Genomic DNA, 24481 nt, shown 5'->3' with positions numbered 1-24481 from the left:
CACCAAGGGCCTCGACCCCCAGGATGCGGCAGCCTCAGCTCCCTTACACCCACCCCGCTCTGAGGCACACAGAAGTCGGTGCTCCGTTGCTAAGACTTTGGTTCTGCACCACATATCCCATTTGAGCCCTTGAATGTATACAAGAGCATATTATACCTGCTCAAAAATAATTGAGTGCTTTTACACCTACATCGTGCAGCAGGCTCCCCAAAGTTGCCCGAGGAATTCTATTTCCCTTTACAGTGATGTGAGGAGTCCCCAGAGGGGACCTCTGCTCCAGTCCTTTGTGTCCTCAAAACACCCGGAGAGAGCCAGGCACATGGCAGATGCTCAATGGGAGGTATGTTGATTGAACGGAATTCACTTCCACATTTTCCAAGCAATCCTCGAGGAATTTGCCTCCCAGCAGGCATCTGCTCACTAGAAAACAATGGCCATTTGCATTGTGGCCCTGAGACAGCAAATGTGTAAAGAAAAAAAGATTCTGGGCCTTCTTAGCAGAGGATAAAATGTCTCAAGGTAAAGATTTCCAGGGTGAGCTCACCTTCCACGATAAACCAGGACATCAGACATCGCAACTTTCCATCATTCGAGATTCGTTCTCATCCAAACCCCCTGCCCCCACTCACTCCAGTTTCCAAACATCCTCCAAAAACCCATGACCAGAGTAGCAGGCCCAATTCTCCCAAGATCAGCACGAAAAGGCACCAGGGTAAGCAAACGTTCTGGAATGCTAGAGATGCTCCGTCTTGATTGTGGTGGCAGTGCCACAGAGACACATAAAAATCTGTGAGAAGTCCTCCAAATGAGGGCATTTGCTTTTTAAAAAAAACTGTACCTCACTACCAACGATGAACAAACAAGCTGCCTGCTGTCGTCTGTCGTGCAAGAACAGGCCAGGTCCGTTATTATTTAAAAAATAAAATGCAGGCCCACAGGCTGCACACAAACACATTTCAAGGCGGCTTCATTACCGTCACAGTGTGTACATGATTAAACAACCGTCGTAAAAATAAGGTGGCATAGGAAATATGATGATCAAAACTGTTAACAGCAATTACAGCTAAGAAATGGCATTAGCAAGTTGTATTTTGTTTGTTTGTTTGTTTGTTTAGCTACTGAGCATTTGCCAGCGATCGAATGAAGATAAAAATTGAGCGGTGGGGGAGGCCCTGCCCAGGACTTGGTGTAAAACGGGTAACCGTGCAAGCAATACGCGTGCTAAGTGAAGGAGGATGGCCTGGTGTGTAAGAGGCCTAGACCAATAAGCATTGCTGCTGATGTGTTGCAACCGCACCATATGCATCTGCAGAGAATTGTTTGCACGTTACCAAGATTTTTCTCTTAAAGAGATCACTGGCATGTCCAGAATGCGACAGGCATTAAACTGTGAGCCGGCTGGCACTCTCAGGGTAAAGGCCTTACTACTACATCCACTCGTCACTCCCAGACAACAGCTATGTTCTGAACGGTTTCCCAGAAATGTGAGGTTCAGAGAAAAGGGGGAAATGAGACCACTCACTAACAGTCAGGACGTCGGGGCCATCATTCGCTCTAAATAGGATTAGATCCCGCTTCATAGGACGCACTAAAGTGGGAGTCCAGGTTCAAAATGTAGAGAAAATAAGTGGCCGCCATCTGCCGCACTAAAATTTAAAACGCCTACCTGAGCTAAACGGAATTGTGGCGAGCCACGTAGTCAGAGAAATCCTTCGCGACAGACAACTAGTACTCCGTATTTATCCTACAAATTGATTTTTTAAAAACCCAGGATAGGCCCAGGAACCAAGGCAATCCAGGGAGGAACCCCAAATGGCCAATAAACATATGAGAAAGACGCCCACCTGGCCACAATCACGGAAATGCAAGGCAAAACAACAGGACAGAGCCATTTTTCTCCGTTAAATTGATGGCAACAAGGATGGGTGGGGTGGGAGGAAATGTGGCTGGCAGAAGGCAAGCTCTCAGGAGCAAATTAACATTTCAAATGTGTCTCTCCAGCTTCCTAGCAATTCCCTGGCTGGGGGTGGAGAGGGATCTTCCCTCTAGAAGTAACAGGGACGAGGAGAGGGGGCCGGTGGATGGCAATGGCCAGATGTAGAGAAAATCCCAGCAAGGGAAGAACTAAATAAATTCCACACCAGAAACACTAAGTTCGGAGCAGGAGTGACCAACAATTTCACCCCAATACATTTAATTTTTAAAAAGCAGATCACTGAAAGGGTTTTTTTTAAACGACCATATTTCTGTGTGTTTAAGGTTTAAAAGAAAATGCACAAACCGAGATCATATACACTTTGGGAAGTGGAAATGGGGGTATGCTTTAAAAAATTTTTTTACAGATGAGCCACACAAAGATATATTTAGGTATTAACTCGTACAATTATACCAGGATTAGAGTTAACTGGTCAAAGTTACTTGCTGGGAATACGAGGCAGCCCTGAGAAAAACCTAAATGTCTCCATCCTCCCAGCAACTATAAGCTGAGGATGGTTGGAGGAAGGAATGGAGGTCAAATAAACACGGTCCCCAAGCAGGTAGGTAGGTATTCAGAAAACTTACACCCCCAAATGACAAGGGCTACGAAGTCAAGCATAATGCCAGTTTAGAAAAACCTTAAATGTTGTTAAAAACAACAGAAATTTAAATCAAAATTGTTACCTCTTCCCCCCCTTTAACCGCTATGAAGTGTCTGCACATCTGTAGTTTTTATCAGGGGCACGTTCGCCTGGTTCCTCGTTTTTGCTCCTGGTGGGCAGACCCGTCTGCCTTCAGCATCAAGACAGGGTGAGGGCCCTCACCCAGTGACAATACTGGCAAAGTCCTAACTGTGAGTCTAGGACCTGGCAGGCCCTGGAGGGCAGCACAGGACCCCACCTCCAAGCTAGTTTTTAAGACTTTTGTTTCTGCATCTGCTGGAACCACAGCAAGTTACACCTTTGACATTCTGGGCTCCCCCATGAAACATCCTCCTCCTCCTCCTCCACCATGTTACAACAGTGGACCCAACGGAGCCTGCAACCCCATCCCCTTTAAGGCCAAACCAGGGCCAAACAGCACCTCCTCATCAGCATAATTTGATGTCACATGTGGCCTTCTAATTTTATTCCCATTTATTTGTTGCTTTACCCCCGCCGCCTCCCCCTCCCCCTCCCCTTTCTTGGGTGAAGAGCAAAGTTAGTCTTGCATTCTAGAATGCAAACAAAAGAAACTTGAAAATAAGTTTTAGGGGGGCTGGGGGTAAAAAAATAGGCACTGGTGAACGATGCAGATTGTCATAAAATTCAGACAAATTCTGTGCTCAGCTGTGCAGCAAAACCCTAGACAATCACCAGAGGAAAAAACACTCTCATACGAATGCTGGAAACACCGAGTGTGGACACTGCGCCCCTCGTTTTATGAGGGAAGTGTTTGTTTTCAAAGTTATGCTGCACTGAATCTGAGACGCCCAAATATATTCAGTGCTTTTCATCGCAGGTAGTCACATGCCATTCACCTTTGCACACAATGAACAATTAACACACAAATTCAGTTAGCAAAAAACCAACAGTAAAGGAAGGATGCTACCGAGGAAGATAGGTAAGAGAAGTTCACTTCTTTTAACATCAAGGCCCATCTATTCTCATTGCACAACCAACTTAAGGATGAATGTCCAACTTTCGGTTTAAATGTCCAGACTCAAACCCTCCTCCATCCGCCCCATGTGGAGGGATCTTTTCCAAGATTCCCTTAAAAGCTCCAGCTATACCTGGGTTGGGTCCACATCTGACCCAGAGCTGGCTTTGACTTTTTATTTGCACCCATGCGGCATTTTAAGAATCCAATTAAATTGGTGAAATAAAATTTCCTCTTAGAATAGCCCTCTCAGTCCCCAAAAGCTTTGATAAAATTAACAACAAAAACCAAAGGAGATAAAAATGAAGGGGAGTTTCTCTGGAAGGTTATTAAAAATAAAGAGTGGGCTAGCAGGTGCTTCCACTGACTGGCCCCCCACCCCCACAGCACTGTTCCCAAATCAGTCCCTCTGTTTTAAAGGTCTCCACTTAAATTTAAGCACAAGGCACATGGCAATTTTTCCTCAAGAAATACTTCATTTGATTCCCCAAACAAAAAAAGTGGGCCTGAGGCTCACTAATGGGACTGTTACCAGCCCCTATGGACTGATGAGGAAACTGAGGCTAAAATCTCACACGTCTGCGCTGGATCAAACCTGGGTCTCCGGCACTAAGGACTGACCCACCGCCACTCTGCGCAGCTCTGCACACAAGCCAGGCATTCAAATCAATATTCACAATCACCAAAAAAACAGGAACCGTTGAGTGTCCCGCAATGGGCGGTCATTTGTTAACTTTTGTACATTCGGACAACGGAGAAGTACTCAGCACTATACACGGACGGACAACTCCGAGAGGCTCCTTACTTCATTAGGGCAACTGAGAAAGCCTTTAACGCTGTATGGTTCCACCACTGCATGTATGACATTCTAGAAAGGACCAAATTGCAGGAATAGAGGTGGCTGCCTGAGGCTGGGTGGAGGTGGAACTGTTTTGACTGTGGTACTTATACATTGTATACTATTGTTAAAATGTGTAGAACTATACACTATGTAACTATACCTCAATAAACAAAAACAAATTAGAGAAACACCAGACCAGAAGTCAGGCCTTTCTATTCAACCACAGGACAAAGCTGGGGGTGTGGGGGAGGCAGTATCTTAAAGGCTGAAGGGGGGGGGGGGGCAGGAGGGGAAGCAGGGCAAGGAGAGGCTCCTTCCTCCAACCTGGACTGAGACTCCCCAGCTCGCTCCCAAGATCTTAACCAGAATGGGCTGGACACCAGGGGACACCAGGGGACACCAGGTGCCCCCTCTGTGGACCAGTGGCATCTCCCACTCCGGGGCCTGAAACAAACCTCCAGGGAAGGTGGGGAATCACCCAACCCCAAATCGGTCATGAGGAAGGGATCTGGGGCCACTTCGCCAGCTGCTGTATCCCCAGGGCCTCCTCCTTTACCCAAGTGGTTTCCAGACATTCAGGCCTGTTTGCACAGAAATTACAATTTCCTGCCTTCACTGCACCTTTTCTGAAACTGTGTAACTACAGGAGCAAGTACAACATACAAAGACAGCAATTGCCCCTGGTAAGCACACAGCTCCACTGATGAGAACTGGTAGAGGCCAGTGCAGGCTGGGTGAGGTGAGGCTGACCACTGGGAAGAACAGCGCTGAAAACTTGGGACCCGCTCTGGTTCTCATCAGTCTTGAGGTCCCCCCCCCACACACACTGTTCATGAGAAGTCTCAATGAAATCAAGCCAGGTGGCCCCTCCAAATGGGAGGCCATCTTCCCAGCTATGCTGCTCCCTGAGTTGTCTCTCAACTCAAAAACCCATCCTCCTTCTGTGCTCCTCCCCCACCCCACTTTGTGACTGGGGGAAGAGGGACTGAGATGGGGCAAAGCATCTCTCTCTCCTCGTCACCTGGGTGGCAGAGTTACTCTGCCAACAGGGAATGCTACAGGAAGGGGGGATTTTCCGGGGTCAAACCAGCAACAGAGTGGTTGGGTCACTTCCGTGGGGGGCCCAGCTTCACCACCACCTCCCCCCACACCCACCCGAGGGGCCAGACCCACAGAAACCCTCCCCTGAGTATCAGCACCTGCAACCTCTTCCCTGTGGATCCCAATCCTGGGGTGGCAGCCACTCCCCAGATATCTTAGTGTTCTCACCTCGCCTATGGTTACCAGTCAGCAGTTCTTTACACTAACCTACCTGTTAAAGAGAAATGTGGCCCTGACTCCTGACGGGATTCACCAGCAGTTTCCTCTACCTCTCTATCAGTAATCCGGCCGGAAGAAGGGGCCAAGAGGAGGGAACCCTAACACTCTGCCCCTCTCCTGAGAGATGTTGAAAGGATTAGGAAAAATAGGGTGCAGATTTTGATTAGACGCCCTCCTCTAAAAAAGTCCATCCACTCCCGGTTCCCAGAAGCTTCTCCGCCTGTCAGTACATCTCTGACCTAAATGCCACAGTTCTCCAAGAAACTCCTCTTCTTTCAGCCCAAACTCACCTCCCTCTAGAAACTTCTGTTCAGAGGCCCTGAGCCTGAGCACGGACTTCACCCAGTAATTTAAACAAGACACACACAAAGCTCCCTCACAGAAAAGGCAAGAATCCCCCTCTCCACTCACCTCCCTTTCGGTTCTCCCTTCCCAGACAGACACACGAGCCCAGGGACCGGCCAGGTGGCCGACTGGCCTTAAATCTTTAACGCGGAGCACAGTTCTAGGCAGCAAAGACATTCAAACATACAAATCTTACAGCAAGTCCTGTCAGCGAGGAGGAACTGCGCAAATTATTTTGTAGCATCAAGTATCGCTTGGCCACCCACTGGGAAGTGTTTAACAAAGATAAGCAGCATATTTAATTTCACGAAAAAGAAAGTTTACCTGTTCGGCAGCAACTTGCAGGCAAAGCTGAAGCCGAAACTTTTCCCAGGGTATTTACACAGTGGTCTGCACCTAAACTATTAAAACAAATTTTCCCAGTGCCTTCTAAAGCACCTTTATGTAAATTACAGCTCTCCCCACAGATAGGTAGGTCTTGGTAAAATGTAACCATTCCACTCCCGCTGTTCCCATCTAAAAGGTCAGAGATCAAGAGGTTAAATGACTTCTCCAAGGTCACACAGCTATTTCAAGGCAACACTGGGCCTGAAACCCAGGTCTTTTTACTCTAAGGAGCTCATACTCTTTGCCTTTATACTGAAAACCTACAAGCATCTTCCAATATTTTCCTTTCATCCCCATACGGTGAGAGAAAGCTCCAAATACCAGAACCTAATATTTTCAAGGGCGTTCATTCTTTGGCTTTCAACTAAAAAGTCTCCTTTGTTCCTGGCAAAGAAATAAAAAAAATGGCAGCAGCACAAGCATCTTCTGAAGGTCAAACCCAATTTGCATCAGTCCCCACTGAAAATGGACAATCCGGCAAAATCTTTTGGGGAACTGGTCCTTAAAATCCACTAACATCCACAGAGGCCAGATCCACTAAGAGCCCCTACCCACCAACACCAAAGTACTTTCTCTGAAGTGCTGAGCTGAGGCCAGAGTGTGGGTGAACTGGGGTGGGGGCCGGGGGGGCCGGAGGGGCCTGAGATCCAGAGCAGACTGTGCCTATGGTACAAACTGGCTGGCAAAGCAGCGCCCTTCTCCCTCTGCTACTGCAGGGCTATCTTTTGAGATTTACTTGTTTCTAGTAACACTTTACACATGAAGTTACTCAATTTGGGGATGAGACACAGAGTAAGGATGTCACACTCATTTTTGCCGAGACCACAGCCCATTCGTGTGTATGATATTTAACTTCCTACTTCAAGTTAGAAACGTTCCCAAATAAGAAAATAAGATACAAGAAGCTAAATATTCAAGTAAGTTGTGTGTTGAATACCAGCTGTTTAAGGACTAGTTTCAAAAACACGAACTTGCCAAATGCGGTGACTACGGAGCAGTGTGAAAAGGCGAACGGACTAGATGAGAGCCTGACCAACAGCCAACAGAAGTCATTTCACCCTCCCTGGCTTGTGAAGTAGGGTTTTTTTCCCACATGGAGATTTAAGCTTTCCCTCTAATAACTTAAGTTTTCCTCTTCAGATGCCTCCCCAAACCACCCCCTAACATACACACCTGACAACAATGTAAAATTAAAGCTTATATAATATTTCAGTCCCTGAAATCAGACTATTATTCCCTTAAGCAAGTTGATCTGTCTCCTGAAAATGCCAGTACCGTTGGGGGTGGGGGAAGTATCATGGCTTCAAAGATTAATGGCTCTCCAATACTTCCGCCTGAAAATAAAAAGCTGAAGGTATCGCTACAGCCTATAAACATACTCGCGCCCATCTTCTCTCCTTAGTTTGGGGAGCCCTAGAACCCTCAAATGGTCTAGAGATCAGAAGTTAAAGTTGATTCCAAGTTTTTACGCATTTTTCTCCGGCATACCTTGCCTCACCTATCTCTTAGATAATGGTAAACTGATAAAAGCACAGCTCGGCAGCAATTTCTGCCACTACAAATTAGTATTCTTCGACAACATCCCCTTTTAGGAGAAAGGAAAGGGAGGAAAAGCAAGGGAGAATGCGCTTCAATACTCTAATACGTAGCTTATTAATAATACATATTATAAATGTTTACAGTTGCCCTCCGTTGTGGAACCCTGTACTGTGACATTTTGCGTTGCCTCTAATCCTCACCACACTGAAGAGTGTGATGCCACATGAGGAAACTGAAGACCACCAAGGACTCAACCTAGAATCACACTGTCTCAGGCTCAAAGATAAACAGGAACCTTGAATAAGAAACATCACGAAAACCTTTTTTCCAACTACCACTAGAATTTTCTTTGCCGACCGTTTCCTGCTCAACACTCATCCATACACGTCTGTGTGTGCGCACTTTCAGTACAAGCCTATAGATGACCCCCAGTCAGGGAGAAATATGTCCCTCTGACATTGATCTCAAAGAGACAGAGGGCACAGATCACAATTTATAGATGTGGTCTTCACACATCATTAATTTTGACTGCTGAAGCCACCTATTCACGACTCTCTCTCTCTCTCTCTCTCTTTTTAACTCCTCATCCAAGGATATGTTTATTGATTTGAGAGAAACACTGATCGGCTGCCTCCTGTATGCATCCCAACCAAGGATGGAACCCACCGCCTTTTGATGTACCAGACAACACTCCAACCAACTGACCCACCTGGCCAGGCCACCATTCTCATTTTTAAAACACCTGCCCTGGCCAGTGTGGCTCAGTTGGTTGGAGCATCATCCCATAATCCAAAAGGCGGTGGGGTTCTAGTCCCAGTCAGGACGCATACCCAGGTTGTGGGTTTGATCCCTAGTTGGGGCACACTAAGAGAAGGCAATGAAGCCATTTCTCTTTCTCTGTCTAAAAGAGCTGAAAATAAAACATCCTCTGGTGAGGATTAAAAAAAAAAACCAAACCTGTGCTAAAGTCGTCATAGCTGATCGATCCATGTCCAGCAGCAAAATCTATCTGCAGATGTTTTATAAACAGCATTTTTATAATTACCCCAATTAGTAAGAATAGGAAAGACATTCCCAAAACCCATAGGCATTTCAAGAAAAACATATTTTTAACTGCAATGGCTAAGGCTAGAAGGAAACGGCTGGCCACCCTTTCCAGAAGTAACAACTAAAGGATACAGCTGTTGACACATGTGTAGGAAGGCAGAGGGGTTCCTCTCTCATTCCCAGGGGTTTCTCACCAGCTCAGGCTCCAAAGTCCACTCAGGAGGCCTCAAAATTCACAGGGTGGCCAAGCCGTGAGGGGGGACACCCCTCAGTCTGCATAACTAACCCAACTTGATTCTCTTTAGTGTACACGGCTCTGCTTCATTCAAATTCTGTTTATGTTGACAGAAGTGTGCTATTCTGCAGGAGTCTAGCCTGGTAAATAACCACAACTAAGAAATATCCCCTTATTCATGGCCAAGCCTCCCCTCCCCCAAACTGACAACTTCAATTTGCCCAAAGCAGTAACTTTTATCACTAAAGATTACCGCTTCCTTACCATGTTTTGCCTACTGATTCTGAAACTGGGGGTCGTTATACAGATTCACTAAAAATTTCACTCAGTGGGATAAGTGATGCTCAGGGAAAGAACTACCTGGGATTAGTAGAAAACCTGCAATAGGCCCTGGCTGGTGTAGCTCAGTGGATTGAACACGGGCCTGCGAAACACACGATCGCGGTTCAATTCCTAGTCAGGGCACATGCCTGGGTTGCAGGCCAGTTCCTGGCAGGGGACACACCACAGGCAATCATACATTGATATTTCTCTCCTCTCCTTCCCTTCCCCTCTAAGGATAAATAAAATCTTTTAAAAAAAGTAAAAATAAAAAAGTGTCTTGAAAAAAAAAAAAGAGAGAGAACCTGCAATAGGGAGAGTAAAACAAAATACTGGCCTGATGTCTTCAGATTAAATATGGATCTCCCAAAATCCCAGTTGGGTTTGAGTGGGAGAAGAGACGCACAAGAGTTGGGGGGCAGGGTCTTCCCCCATTGGAAGCCACCCTACCTTCAAAGCCTCTTGCAAGCAAACTGAAATGTGGAAACTAAAGAGGGAAAGAATGACACTGGAATAAGGGGAGAGTCAAACAGTTTCAGATGTAAATGGCTCGGCCCCCACCCCTTCCAATTTTTGTTAGGTCAGAGGTTTGTCCATCAAAACAGTCAATCTGGTTTCAGTCAACTCAGTTTGTAGGTATAGACAAAACCTCAAAGGGAGAAAAATAATCTAGTAGTGGTGTCCAATCGTGAGGTCACATCAACTGAGGAGGAAAGATGGGTCAGGGTTCCTCTGGCAAGTCCCTATGCCTGAAAGGTCAAGAGAAGAGGGGACAGCGTGGACTGCAATGGGTGGTGTCTTGCTCCCTTTAGGCAACCGTAACTCTTTACTAGCCTTTCTCTTGCTCTCTTCTAAATAACAGAGATGGCAAAAACAGCCTTTGTGAGCCAAACCTTTAAGTCTCTGTCAGCGCCATGGGGGGCAAGGGGAGGGAACACTACTTTGGAACCGCCTGCATGGCAGAATTGACCTCAACCTTTTGCTCATGAAGGATGACACCAAAATGGTCCTCTATCCACCGAGAATGAAACATCATCCCACTCGAGGAACTGGATGGAGAAGTGGCAAGATCAGGCAGACCACGGCTTTTCAGTTGGCACCAGAGGAAATAACATTTTGGTGGGGTTAAATTTTAGAGCTATAGAGTTATCAAATAAGTTAAAATTTCTCTTGGATCAGGAAACCTGCTAAACCCCTTTTCCTCCTGACTTAGCATTTTAACAATTTCACCTCATTTATTCCTTCCCCCAAAGCTAACATCCTCCCTTTACATGCAGAATTAAAAACTGAAAACAAGTGGAACAACTGTGTTCGAAATTTTACTTATGACTAAAAAGTTGCTTCCATTTTAAGTAGTGCTTTAAGAAACTATTTCAATGTTGGTTTCAGTGTCCTGGAATTTGTAAGAAGCTGAAACTGTGAGGGAGCACTGTGGTGGAAAAAATGGGAATTTTTATTGCATCTTCCTACACTTTTGAGACTTGATTCCGTGTACAATTACTTCACTTGAAGACATCTGAACCATAAAGAACATACACTAACGTCAAATGAAGAACTGAATGAGGTGTGAGGGAAAGTGCCTGTTTTCTTCCTCAAGTTTCTTCACTGTTTCATATATTATATATTCGTTCCTAGCACTGGAAGTAAAAAACCCTGTAGACCCTAAGCAAGTCTACGCAACATCGAAACCAGTGTAGTTTATTCTTTTTGAATATGAAGAGCCACAAAAGGTCCCCCCTCCCAAAGCAGTGCTGATGCCACTGGCTGTCTCGAATATGATGGCCTGGGGTTACCTCCCAGGAAAGGCTTGCCAAAGGGGCCAAGGCCCACTTCCCGAGACCCCCACTGATAAACCCCATCACTTACAACAGTGGCTGATGAAAGATGGGGCACATTCCTCAGCTCAAACATGACTTTTTAAAAGCCTACCCATTACCTTCAAGGACAAATATATATATATATATATATATATATATCCATGATGAACATTTGCCGCCCATATTTTTTCAGCAAGCATTTTCTTCGTTCAACAGACTTCAAACTACAAACCTGCTGAATAGGACTGAAAGTAGCAGTCTCTGGTTATTTCCAAGTTATGAAAAGTTGGGTTTTCTGAGGAACAGGTGAGATGTATGGATGTATGAATTAAAGCAGACACACACAGGCACACCGCCGAAGTCCTACACAGGGGATTGAAAATGGGGTGCAGAAATAGTACAATGTGCATTTCTATACTTTTCTCTTGTCCTAGCCAAGTCTTCTGGTATAGGTTTATAATTTACATGGCACACGCGTCATCTTAAAGCAAACATGCATACACTGGATAGATATGCTTGCCTGAAAAAGGGTTGACATTGCGAATGCTCGGTAAGTATGTATTTCGTTGCCAACAGTAGTATAATCCCCAATTCACCGTGAATTACTCAAAATAAGGCACAAGACAAGAATTTATTCTACAACCAATTATTTTAGGCAGCTAACTGTCTTCCTCAACGTGGTTTGAGGTTAATTTGGGGGGAGTGTTTTCCCAGGGAAATACAGTTCCCCAGACCTAGGATGGTTCAATATTCAGAGTCTTTCTTTACTGGTCGGAAATTCTTAAATTTTCCTTTCCAGCAGGCTTTTCTTAAGACCAAAGAAGGGACAGGATATAAACAGCGTCAATACCAACACCCCACTTTCCCTTCCAAGGGGGCTCAGGAAAAATCCCGCAGCTGGCCTGCCAAACGGGAAAACAACTATTGCCATCCTGGATGAGATAGATGGGCTACAGTGTCTCTCTTGGCTAATTTGGGAAGTGTGTCCCTGGTGCTGTGTCATCGCCCGCATTTCTAACGACAAGGCCTTTCCTGGGAACCGGAACTCGCTCAGACCCCACTAGGCCTTCTGCCGTTTGCAGGGTCCTGGCACCCACGTCTTCAACACGCAACACGCGCCCTGAACCTGCCCCAGTGTCGCGTCCAAGGCAGCAAAGGGATCGCGTCCTCTGTGCCCCTAACACAACATTAACGGGCAACTCGAGAACGGCCGGAAAAGCGCGCTCCCGGGCTCAGGGCCCTCTGCCCCACTGCACTCCCTTGCCCTCGCGTTCTTCTTCCGCATTCGTGCGAACTCTTCCAAATTCCTTCTCGGGTGCCCGCGGGCTGCGGAGCGGCCAGCCCGGGTCGGCTGCGTCACCAGGTCCGCGGGCCGCAGGCTGCGGGTGGCGGGCTGGCCCCGCGGCGGAGGCGGCGGCCGCGCAGGCCCACAGTCGGGCTCCCGGGCGCCTGGACTCCGCGGCGCCTCCCGCGGGATCCGCGCAGCCAGTGGGGTCAAGGGCCCGGTGCCTGCCCTGGATGGCCGCCGGGGCGCGGTGCCTGCAGGCCTTTCGGACTGCCCATTCAGACCTACGCCCGGCGAAAATCCTAAACGGTTATTTTTTTATAAACCAAATATGAAGCGTGGGAGCACGCAACTTTTAATTCTTGCAAACCATAACTCCCCAGCCACTGTTAAGGTTTTAAAGTTAATTTTAAATCAAGCGCTCAAAGCACTTTGCCAATCGCTGAAAAGCCACTGGAGGAACGGGGGGAGGAGGATAGGATGCTTGAGGAAGGCCAACTGTGGGAGGCATCCTCCCTAAAATTACCGAACAAACACCTGGAGTCAGACCTCCTCCCCAAGGTCAGGTGGCGTTAGTCGCCACAAAGCAAGAGCACCCTGAATTATTTAACGGAGCCTGTTGTCCCGACAGGCAACTCGCCAAAGTAGTGAGTTTTAAAAACTGAGGTGCACTGTACATACAGCCACACACCCAGGTTTAGGGGTTCAGTCCTGTCACAGATGGAGGTTGGACATCCTCCCGAAGTGCCCTCATGCTCTTTTCCCGGTCGAAGGGGTGACTTTTCAATGCAATGGTGTTTTTAAAACTGTTACCCATCATTTCCTTCCAAGGAAAGAAGAACTTAAGGCCATGTATGAACTTAAGGCCATTTCCTACTTGATCTCAAGTTTTCTAGCATGCTAAATCTAACTTCCAAGTTTTCTTTAAATGAAAAACTGAATAGTGAGGGGGGGGGATGATTTTGCTCAAAACTTAAAAGTTTCATGTTTTTAAAGGACCTGTATTTTAACAATGTAACATCTTCACACTTGTGCCAAACAAATTTAACCTAGTGTAGCACCTCTACAAAGTAAAATTTCAGGGCAGCCAGGTAGCCTCCCAGGGTGAGGGGAGGTTCATTTAGCAATTTACACTCTCCCATCCCATTTGAATGGTTTTATCATTTAAAAAGTGTATAAACCTTTTACAAGTCTGGCAACACTGAGCATCCACTGTTTTAGGCCAAATAAAACATTATGTGGATCTTTAACTGGGAATATAAACAAATTCCGACATTTAAAATCAACTGGTGGGAAGGAGGGTTGAGTCAACACCCCTCCCAGGAGGAAAACGGTGGTGGATGCAAAGCCCCTCTTCCCTGCACTGAGGGCGCCCCCCTCCTTACCTTACCCTCCTTACCTGTCCCTCTTACGTCTCCTGAGATGCGGACTGATATTCAGCTCAATCATTTTTCTAGCAGTGATTAAAGAACATACTGGAAACATTCACCCATGAATGTGGAAAATTCTAGTGAGTCCATCCAAAGCTTTAAAAACCGAGGAGAAGAATCACTTCTCCCTATCTTCGTCCCTAGGAGGAAACTTTTCAAGTGAGGCACCCACCACAAGTAGATTAGGATTTCAACTTTTTTTCCAATAGGAGACCCCGGCTTAAGGCCATCATCAGGAAACAACTCCGCCTTCCTCCCCAAATAACAGATCAGGAGTGGGACACTCTGCGCTGTGCAAGCCCCTGCCCGGCGTGTTGCCAGCACGCCCCCCCCGCACCCCCCCCCCATGATTTTTAGAGCCTCTACTGTCTCCTGCTCTCCGTCCAACGCCAAGACTGGACCAAACACACACCTAACATCTCACGGGTCTACAGAGATCACGGAAACTGCCGACCCTCTTTGCTGCTAAAAATGTCGGGCCCTTTCCAATCATGGTTCCTAAGAGTGCAAAAGTGTCACAGGATGGTGTGAAAAATCAGCAATAAGGAACAGCCAAAACAGAGAACTCAAGCCCACAGACCGCAGTGCAGCCCTCAGATTCAGGCCGCACGCAGCTGGGTCCGGCTTTTTCCCCCCAAGAGAAGTCTAGCTCCTGGTTAAGCGGGGTGAAAAACACCTCCAAACCAGGGAACCCGTTCCAGTAGGGATCAAAACAGGGGCCGTCTGGAGCGGCCCGAGGGACCGCCAGCTGGGAGAGGGCAATGGGTCCAGTCCCCTGAATTCCTCTTCTATAAGGTGCAGCCCCGGGGCCCGAGAGGCCCTGGGCCTATGATACGTTTTCTCTTCAATGCAGTAAACAACTGCGGGGAAGGGGTTTAGACCGAGGGCCCCTTGACCGTCAAAGATCAAGAGGCCCCAAGAAGACAACGACTGCCACCGTGTCCCAACAAAAAAATTTCATTCCTCTCATAAGTGTGCACGCGGAACCCAGGTCAGAGTCACACGCACCCTCCCCCACCACAACCACCTCTTCCTGACTTATGCCCTACCAAAATGCAACCATGTAGGAGTTTTACAAACAGAAAGGAGAAACCAAGGGACAGGAGAACCGTCAGTACGTTGAGAGGCCTCTAACGTGCGTGCACAAGGAGACCCATCTACAGATACACAGCACATGCTTTTTCCACCTCGGGTCTTAATTAAAGTAATAGCATGTACGCTTTGTCAAACAGAAATGGAGTGAGGAAATCAAAGTTCACAAAGAAGGGGTGGGGGTGTCCTCAAACCTCGGGAATGGGGGGCGGCGGGAACCTCCGCACAAGGAAACCAGATCTGGACGGACACACACCTCACTCTCCCCGGCTCGTATCTAATTAGAGAAAAATGTTTACCACGTTTTGCCACCCAAAAAAATCAGAGGAGGAAAAGAGGGAAGGGAAGCCCGCGTTCCGGGACTCCTCGAGGGGACACCCCGCAGCCACGCACACAGAAAGCCTATCTTCTAAACACGCACTACTACTGCAGCCGCTACTTCTTGGTGGCGATGACCGCCACCTAGCCAAGGAGAAAAAGAAGGCATTCCGAAAGGACTCCCCCAGCCAGCCACCCACCGCTTCGGGATGCGTCCCGCGACTCCCGGGTGGACACTCTCACACACACACACACACACGCGCGCGCGCGCGCATGCCCAAACCCTACTCCGGAAAGCCCCCTCGAAAGTCGCCACGCACTCACCTCGTCGTCGTGGTGCTGGCAGAAGCCAAGGCGCTCGGGGAAGACCGAGAGAATGGAGAAGGGCGGGCCGGGGAAGGGCGCCCCGAGGCCGAGCTGCTGGGCCGCGGCGGCGGCGGCGGCGGCGGGACCCGGCGGGCTGCGCTCGATGTAGTGGTCCTTGGTGAGGCGCACGCGCTGGTGCGCGCGGACGCAGTTGTCGCACAGGTGCTCCTGGCAGTCGAGACAGCGCGACGAGGCGGTGTTGCCCTCGTCGCAGGAGCTGCAGCCAGGAGGACGGCGCAGCAGCAGCGCCGACGGGGAGGCAGCAGGTCCTCCAGGCGCGGAGCGAGAAGGCGCGGGCGGCGGCGGCGGCGGGGCCTGCGGGAGCGCGGGCGCCGAGGCAGACGCACGAGGGTGCGCGTGGTGCGCGTGGTGCCGGTGGTTGCTGTGGCCGCCCGCGGCCGCTGGGGCGCCGGCACGCCCGTTCTTAGGCGGCGGCTCGTCGGCCGTGGCCACCACGGCGTCGAGCAGGTTGCTGAGTAGGAAGGCAGACGAGGGTAGCGCGTCCATGCCTGCCGCTTCAGCCAGAACTACTTTCTGGTCGCACACAGGACAGAGCAGTTTGAGCGGCTCTCCCGGCGTGCTCCCGCCTGACGCCGGCAGTCGGTGCGCCTCGAGGCACGGGCGGCAGAAGGCGTGCAGGCAGGGCAGGACGTGCAAGCGGCGCGGCGCAGCCCCAGGGCCCCCGCCACCGCCCCCCGACGACGTGGACGTCTGCGAGGACGACGAGGACGCAGACGAGTTGGAAGAGAGCGGCGCAGGCGAGCCGCACATCTCCTTGCACAGCAGGCAGATCTGGAAGTCGGTCTCGGGGAACGAAGCCATTTGCAACCAGGCCCGGAGGAGGGAGGAGACCAGAGAGGAAGAGGAGGAGAGGAGAGTGCGGACGAGGTGGGTGGGGGAGCCAACTCACTCAGAAAAATGCATCTATTAGGCCTGCAATCCAGGAGCCCGCACCAGAGCGGCTCGGCCCCCTTGGCCTCCCCGCGTCCGGCCCTTCTCGCTGCCACCCCCGACGCTGCGGGCATTAAATGCCACTATCCAGAGGTGACACAGATTCTTCCCGGACGACGTGGGGACTGCGTGCCTTACGAACCCGGAGCGCCGGAACAAGTCTCGACTCGAGAGGGGAGAGTGGGGGCAGGGAGGTCAGAAGACTCCCTAGAGTAGCTGGACCTTAGCTTAGCTTCTCGCTCGCGGAGATAAGTCCTCTAAAGTCCAATGTGCAATCCCAGTCCCAGCGGGAGAAGCAAAATTTGGTTTGACGAGTATTTGGTGCGTTGCTTTTCTTTAAACGGATTTGGTTAGTCTCTTTGGAGAGAAAGGTTACCCCAAAACTAGTAAAGGTGGGAGCGGCGCGACGCCAAGCCCGTGTCCCCCTGCGCGACGCCGGCCACCCCACTGCATGACTCGGCGGCCAGGGACTCCTCCTGGGTGGCCCGGAGTGTGCGCTCGGGCTTGCGCACGGCCGGGCGCGGGCCCCGCAGCAGCTGCAGGTCGTATGGGCCCGGCCGCGGCCGCACGCGTGTAGTAGTACGCACGCGCGTCCCACGCGCCTCGAGTCTCCCGCGCGCCTGCCTGGCCTCGGCTGCCGACACTTAACACGCACGCGCGTCCCACGCGGCCCAGGGCCCTCGTGCCCCCGCCTTGCCCGGCCTGGGTGCCTCCCGCGCTCCTTCCTCTCGGTTTAGCTGCGCTGCAGCGCGGGGCCGCAGGTCCCCGCGGGCCGTCCTGAATTATTCATCCGCAGGAAGATATTAGATGTACCCGCTGCCCGCTCCGCGAGAGCCGTCGTGCAATGCTATCCGAGCTCCGCGCGCGCCCCGCGCCCCTCCTCCTCCTCACGTCCGTCCTCTCTGAAACCTTGGCAGCGAAGGGGGATCACATTTCCTTTGTCATCGGGCCATTTCGCCCTCGCCTTAGTCCCCCTCCGATCCCGAGTCGCAGGGACGGAGCCGCCTCCGGGGCGCGCAGGAATCAGTGGAACCGGCAACAGCCCAGCGCGGTGAGCTCTGGAGCCGCGTGGCCAACGCCGCCGGCCCGCGCCCACGTCATCTTCTTTCTGAAACCGGTCGCCGTGTGAGACTCGGTGGCCCCGGCCGCGCTGCGCCTACCAGGCTTTGCTAACGCCGTGCGCCCTGACCTCCTGGGGCTTTGCACAACTCCCCCAATACGGACTGCGTGCGTGCACGCGCGCGCGCGCGCGAGCCCTCTCTTTCTCTGCTTTGCCGCCTCTTCCTCCTTCTCCTCCTCCTCCTCCTCTTCTTAGTACGCCGGTTATTGGGACTGATCGGAATTCGGAATCCTTTTAATCTCCAAAGGAGCAAACTCACTTCCGCCCGAGTGTTGGGAGGGGGCTGGGGGAGGGGACACAGGGGAGGGGGTTCCAGGCAAACAGGAAACATTAGCCCTCTCTGCGTGGCTCGCTTTTGTGTGCTCCCTCCCTCCTCCTTCCAACCTCCTCCCTTCTCCAGGCCGCTGGGGAGATGAACGCCCCCAAGCTTCAGTGTGACGACCTTTGAAACCTTCCTAGCGAGGAACGGGGAGCGACTCCCGTTTATTTAAAAAAGAAAAGAAAGGAAAAGATTTCATTCTGAATCCTGCTTCAGCAGGAGCTGATATCCACTGCCCGTGAGATCTGAGTTTTCCCCCCACCTTTCCTTCCTTGCTTCCTTTCTCTCTCTCTTTCTCTCTCATTTCATTACTATTTTTTTTTACGTGTTCTTAAGGATTCTGCATATCCGCGATCAACACCAAAACATTCGGTTGTGTGCAGTCGAATGGGTGGGATTAAACAAATCTGAATTCCCATCTCTGGAGGGGACGGTTTCCTTTCGCGTCTTAATAAGGGGTGGGGGCCGAGGGCAGCTGTTCAGGGGACGCTCCTTGGGTGATGGCCTCCCGGCCATCTGGGTGGTGCCCCTGGCTGCCTGGGCGGCTCTGGGAGAGGAACTGGCTTGGCCCTGGAGAGAGACTGACTTGGAAGAGCAGAGGGGACCACATACTATCGGGATTTAGAGGTATCTGGTCAGGAGGCCAAGGGGGTGAACAGTCATCCCCTTCTAAACACTGTCAAGCTATGAGTGACACGTTGGATTCCACTTCTATAGGCAACAACCTGGATGAATCTCAGAAACAGCACGTTAGGAGGAAGATGCCAAACACAAGAGCCCATACTTTGTGGTTCCATTTACAGGAAATTCTAGAAGAGGCAAAACTAAACTATGGGGATAGGAAAATTATCCTTGGGGGTGAAGGTGTATTGACTGGGAGAGGGGAATAAGGGAACCGTCTAAGGTAATGACAGAGAGAGATTATATATTGGTGTCTACGTTTGTCAAAACTTGCGAATCTGAGATTTAAAATCTATGCAGAATTTCACTGTGTTTAAATTATATTTCAGTAAAGTGAAAAAATAATAATTTGGTGTCCAACCTGAATAACAATGCCTGGATTATAAAGATTAAAAAATACATAAACAAACTACATTAGTATCCCAAGCTCTTCCTCTGAATCTGCTCAGCAGAATTCAGGGAGTTTTCCAGGAAAAGAGCAACCTGGAAAGAGACCCCTTAAATCAACCCAGCGGGACAAATGTGCTGAAAAGTCCCAGGCTGCAGGCGCTTCCCTAAAGGGACAAAGCCAAGTGCTGTCCTGTGCCTGAGAGGCCCTCTGTGAAGGCCCAAGGTGTCAGCTGCCCTTAGGTGTCCTCTCCTCAATACCTGGGGTTCATCCAGACTCGGGGAACATTGACCAATACATGTGTGAGTGCAAAAATTGTTAACAAAAGCAAAACATGTTGGTTATATCTTAGTAAAACTGGAAAATAAAACAGCTCCTTAGTTGCCAATGGGAAGAGAAGTACACAGTTTCTGCTTCAGAGAGCAGCGTCTCATGCTACCATGCATTGCCTTTATGAATTTTGTAGTTTCTTCCATAGTTTGACACGTGTGTAAACATGCTCACGTCACACAGGATTCTACACACACCTGTAGAATTTTCCACCACACTGGCCCTACCTCAGAGGTGTTGTAGGTGTTTGGGGTTGGTTTCTCTTCCTTTCTTTGTTTTTCATTCCTCCCCCCACCCCTAAAAAAATAGGAAAACAGATGGGGGAAGAGAATTTGCCAGGAGGAAGACGGCCCCAGAGGGTCGGAAAAAGAATGGTCCAGACCGTTGGCCCCACCCACCAGCATCCTACAAGGTTTATTTAAAAAAATAAAGAAATGGTGAAGGGAAGAGGTTGGGGGCAGATCTGGACAGTTCTGATCGTGGGACCTTAAAGTGCCTTGCAAGTGGGTAGCAGAGATGACAGGAGAAGTCCGCTGAGACTTCATGGAGGCCTAACTCCAGAAAGAGGAATCAAACTTGGCCGCCAGTGATTGGTGGGTTAGCTACCTGGGGACGATTGCTCAGAATAAACTAAAAGGAAAAAAAGAGAGAGTAGCGGGGTTGGGGGGGGAAGGTTTTGATTTCACAAAATCACTTTCCTTTCCTTGAATTGACAGAGACCGGCCAGGAAAGAGGGCCGTGGTATATAAATTGTTAAATTAGCACATTCCTGATGTCCATTGATTTAATGTACTGTAGGTAGGAAAGACGGAACTCTTTAAAGCAAGTCATTTAGTCTAATTGTACAGAAATACAGCCAGGATGTTTTTTTTAAATTTGGTATAATGATAAAGAACTAATTAGGATTCCACCCTAATTAGGCTTATCCACGAGAGGAACAAAAGCCTTATATCCAGATGAAAGGCCAAAGACAGTCCCCTGCTATAAACTAGTATTAAAATTTTCATTGCATCCCAGCTAATAAACACCCTTTCTCAGCAAGGGAGAAGCACACAGCCTCCCAGTTTACCCTCTGCAGGTTATCATCAGAAAGGGAGTCCGTATTGCCTTCTTTCTTTCTAAATTTGCATTCTTTCTCAGATTTACCTGTAATCATATTTTGTTTCCAAAGATGATGCTAGACGCTGCTGCTCTCTGACCTGGGGTTGGAGATTCGACCACATTTTCATCAGAACGACTTTGCACCTGCTTTTTTTTTTCCAGCTGATCTTTTAATTAAACACCCGATGCACCTACTTGTCTTGATGTCAAAGTTGCGCCTTCACCATCTTCCTCAGAGTATATTCATGTAGTGTTTTCAGACATAACTCACCAGAGTATTTTTTAAAACGCTAAACAAATATTCCATCAGGGTGACTATTTTGATTTATGCCGGTGGGTGGGGTACCAGCCTAATAGACCACCTTCGGTTGAGGCATTGCTTGCATCCTGCCAGTTGAGAGAGGATGGAGTTATACACTCCAGACCAACTCTTGACTCTACCCTGACTCTGGCCTTAGCATCATTAACAGATGTGTGTCAGGTGCTTTCCATATCCCAGAATTCAGAATAGCGACAAGTCAGATGATAGAGTGTAAGCTCTGGTCACTTAGATCTTCAGAAACAGTAAGGAAACTTGATTTGCACATATGAAAACTAAAAGTCTACATCCAGCTTTAGTAGTTAAAAGTAGGTCAGAGCTCAGCAAGGCTTACGTCCCAGCTTCTTCACTCTTAACTGTGACCTTGGGCAAGTTACTTCTCTGTGCCTCAATTTTCTCATGCATGTAACGGGACTGGTACAAGTACCTAGCCCATCAGGGTTAAGTGAGCTATTAACTGTACAGTTTTAGTATAGTACCAATCACATCTCAAGCACACATTTAAATATTTCTGTTTTTATTATGTTTATTCAGCAGGCTGTTCTGCAAAGTGCCTGTCCACGCATTTAAGTTTGCCATTACCTACTCACTACCCTTCACCAGACCTTAGAATTTCACACATTCATTTATGTACTCCTCCTCCTCCGTAATAGAGTTGTAACCTTACCTCCGGTCACTCTCCACTGAAGACCCTATTGTGGCTGCCTATGGCCCGCATGTTATGGTTTAGCTAAAGCTCTCAACCTCAATTTTCTAGAGAGGAAACATGTCTTTCATAAGAAGGGGACAAAAAAACCCTATAAAAATTGTTCTTAAAATTAAAATAGCAGCCCTGGCTGGTGTCGCTCAGTGGATTGAGCACAGGCCTGCGAGCTGAAGGATCGCGGTTTGATTCCCAGTCAGGGCACGTGCCTGGGTTGCAGGCCAGTTCCTAGCAGGGGATGCATGAGAGGCAACCATACATTGATATTTCTCTTCTCTCCTTCTCTCCTTCCCTTTCCCTCTAAAGATAAATAAATAAAAATATTTTAAAATTTAAAATAGCAGAAAATTGAAAGATATATAAATCGGTACATAGTTAAGACTTCTTATTCCACATGTTCTCTGATTTTGTAGCAGAAAGACTCTATGCCATTCAAGTTATCCCTGTTTCAGCTTGACCTTGACCCTCACTCATTCCACCTGCTCCAGACTTCAAGGGCTTCCTCTTACCTAAACAAGTTAACTCAGATGGTTTAACCTGATGGCCAAGGACCTCTCTGCTCTGTCCCCAATCCCCTGTTCCACAAAGTCCTGCCCACCTTCCATATATTCCCAAACTCAACTGCTTAGGACCCTGTTATGTTTTCTACCTGATCCTGGCTGTGCCAATTCAGCCTCTTCCCCCTCCCAGGCCTTTCTCTTGAGAAGTGGGGTCTAGTGCCCCTACCCTAGCATCTGGGCTGGTTTACTCTAACCAATAGAATGTGGCAGAAGAGATGCTCCGCTAGTTCTGGACTCTACAGACTGAACCACCAAGTAAGCAGTCTGACCTCCCTTCTGCAGAGATCACATGGAGAGTTGCTGAGCCTACACAGAGAGGGAAAGGTGCCGTTGAGCTCAGCCTCCAAGCTATCCAGGCTGAGGTGCCAGGCACGTGAGGGAAGCCATTCTTGGCACCTCCAGACCATGTAGCCTTAAGTCCGTGCTATGGAGCATCACAGCTGAGCCAGCGCAAATTTCTGATCCGCAAAACTGTGAAATATAATAAATGGTTTTATGCCACTACATTTTGGGGTCTTTTGTTACACAGCAATAAATAATTCGCAGATGCTTGCACTCCAGCTCACTCTCTATGCTCTGCCAGATTAATGCCTTTAATGACACTCGATAAATAAGCTACACACATTTGAAGTGTACAATTTGGTACAGAATAATACTGACTGTGAACTGTAACTGAAAAAGAGAAATCAAAACTTACCCCCAAACCAAAAAATGTGTACAATTTGGTCAGTTTAGATAGATGGATATCCCCATGAAACCACGACCACAACCAAGAGGACGAATGTGTCCATCACCCCTAAAAGTTTTCTGATAATCCCTCCACTCAACCTGATCCAGGGCAACCGCTGACCTGCTTTCTGTCACTGTAGATCAGTTTGCATTTTCTCTAAATGAAACCATATGATATGGTTTAGGGTTTGGTGTTTGTTGTTTTTTTTTTGTACAATTTGTACTTTTTTGGATGGGGTAGAGATCTGGCTTCTTTCATTCAGCATAATCACTGAGAGATTCATCCACATTGTGGGCATCAGTAATTCATTTCTTTTTATGACTGAGTAGGATTCCATTGTGTGTGGGTGCATTACAACTTGTTGGTTCATGCACATGTTGGTCGTTTGGTTTGTTTTCCAGTTTTGGCTATTTCAAGTAAGGGTGCCAGGAGCATTCATATACAAGTCTTCGTATGGACAAGCATATCTTTTTCTCTTGGAAAAATACCTGTAAGTGGAAGAGCTGGATCATATGGCAGGTGTATGTTACCTTGTCAAGGATCTGATCTGCAAAATAGTTGTAAATAGTGATTGCACCATTTTACATTTGCACCAGCAGTGTGTGAGAGTTCAGTTCTATCCATGTCCTTACCAAAAGTTGGTACGATCGTTCTTGTGTTCTATTTCGTTTTGGCCATTCTAAGATACAAGATAAGGTAATATCTCATTGTTTTAATTTTCATGCCCCTAATGTCTAATGATGTTGAGTGTATTTTCATGTGTTTATTTGCAAATCATAGGTCTTCTTTTGTGAAGTGTCTGTTCAGACCTTTTGCTTCTTAAATAAAAATTAAATCCTCACCAAAGGTGATATATTTATTAATTTTAGAAAGAGAAGAAGGGAGAGAAAGAAAGAGAAACATCAATGTGAAAGAAACATTGATCAGTTGCCTCCCATACACACCCCAACCAGTGACGGAACCTCCGGACTAGGCGTGTGCCCTGACCAGGGGTTAAACGGACAACACTCCAACCAAATGAGCCACCTAGTCCGGGCAAAGCTTTCGCTTTTTTGTATTGGGTTGTTGTTTTTTTCCCCTATAATAGAGTATTTCCTTGTTATTTGAGAGTTCTTTATATATTTTGGATAAAATCCTTTATCAGATACATGCTTTGCAAAGATTTCTCTCCTCATCTTTAGCTTGTGTTTTCATTCTTTCTTTAGAGTAATTTTAAATTTTGATGTTCAGTTTATCAGCTCACTCTTTTTTAAGTGTATCTTATTGATTATGCTATTACAGTTGTCCCACTTTTTTCTCCTCTTTATCTATCCCCCTCCAT

At 48.2% G+C, this 24481-nt stretch overlaps 1 protein-coding gene across 1 annotated transcript in view; it reads right to left on the bottom strand.

The window, feature by feature from the left end:
- TRIM71 (tripartite motif containing 71) overlaps positions 1 to 16780 on the bottom strand; it is a 62039-nt gene extending 45259 nt beyond the window's left edge. The window contains exon 1 of the mRNA XM_037070754.1: positions 15917 to 16780. Within this exon, the coding sequence (XP_036926649.1) occupies positions 15917 to 16780 (864 nt within the window). The remainder of the gene's footprint in view (positions 1 to 15916) is intronic.
- Positions 16781 to 24481: the final 7701 nt, after the last annotated feature.

This window comes from Sturnira hondurensis, unplaced genomic scaffold, assembly GCF_014824575.4.
Source record: "Sturnira hondurensis isolate 20B ecotype Veracruz unplaced genomic scaffold, ASM1482457v3 Scaffold0019006, whole genome shotgun sequence".
In the NCBI taxonomy this organism is placed as follows: Eukaryota; Metazoa; Chordata; class Mammalia; order Chiroptera; family Phyllostomidae; genus Sturnira; species Sturnira hondurensis.
Note: the sequence above shows the minus strand (reverse complement) of the source record. Positions and strands in the feature narration are given on the sequence as shown.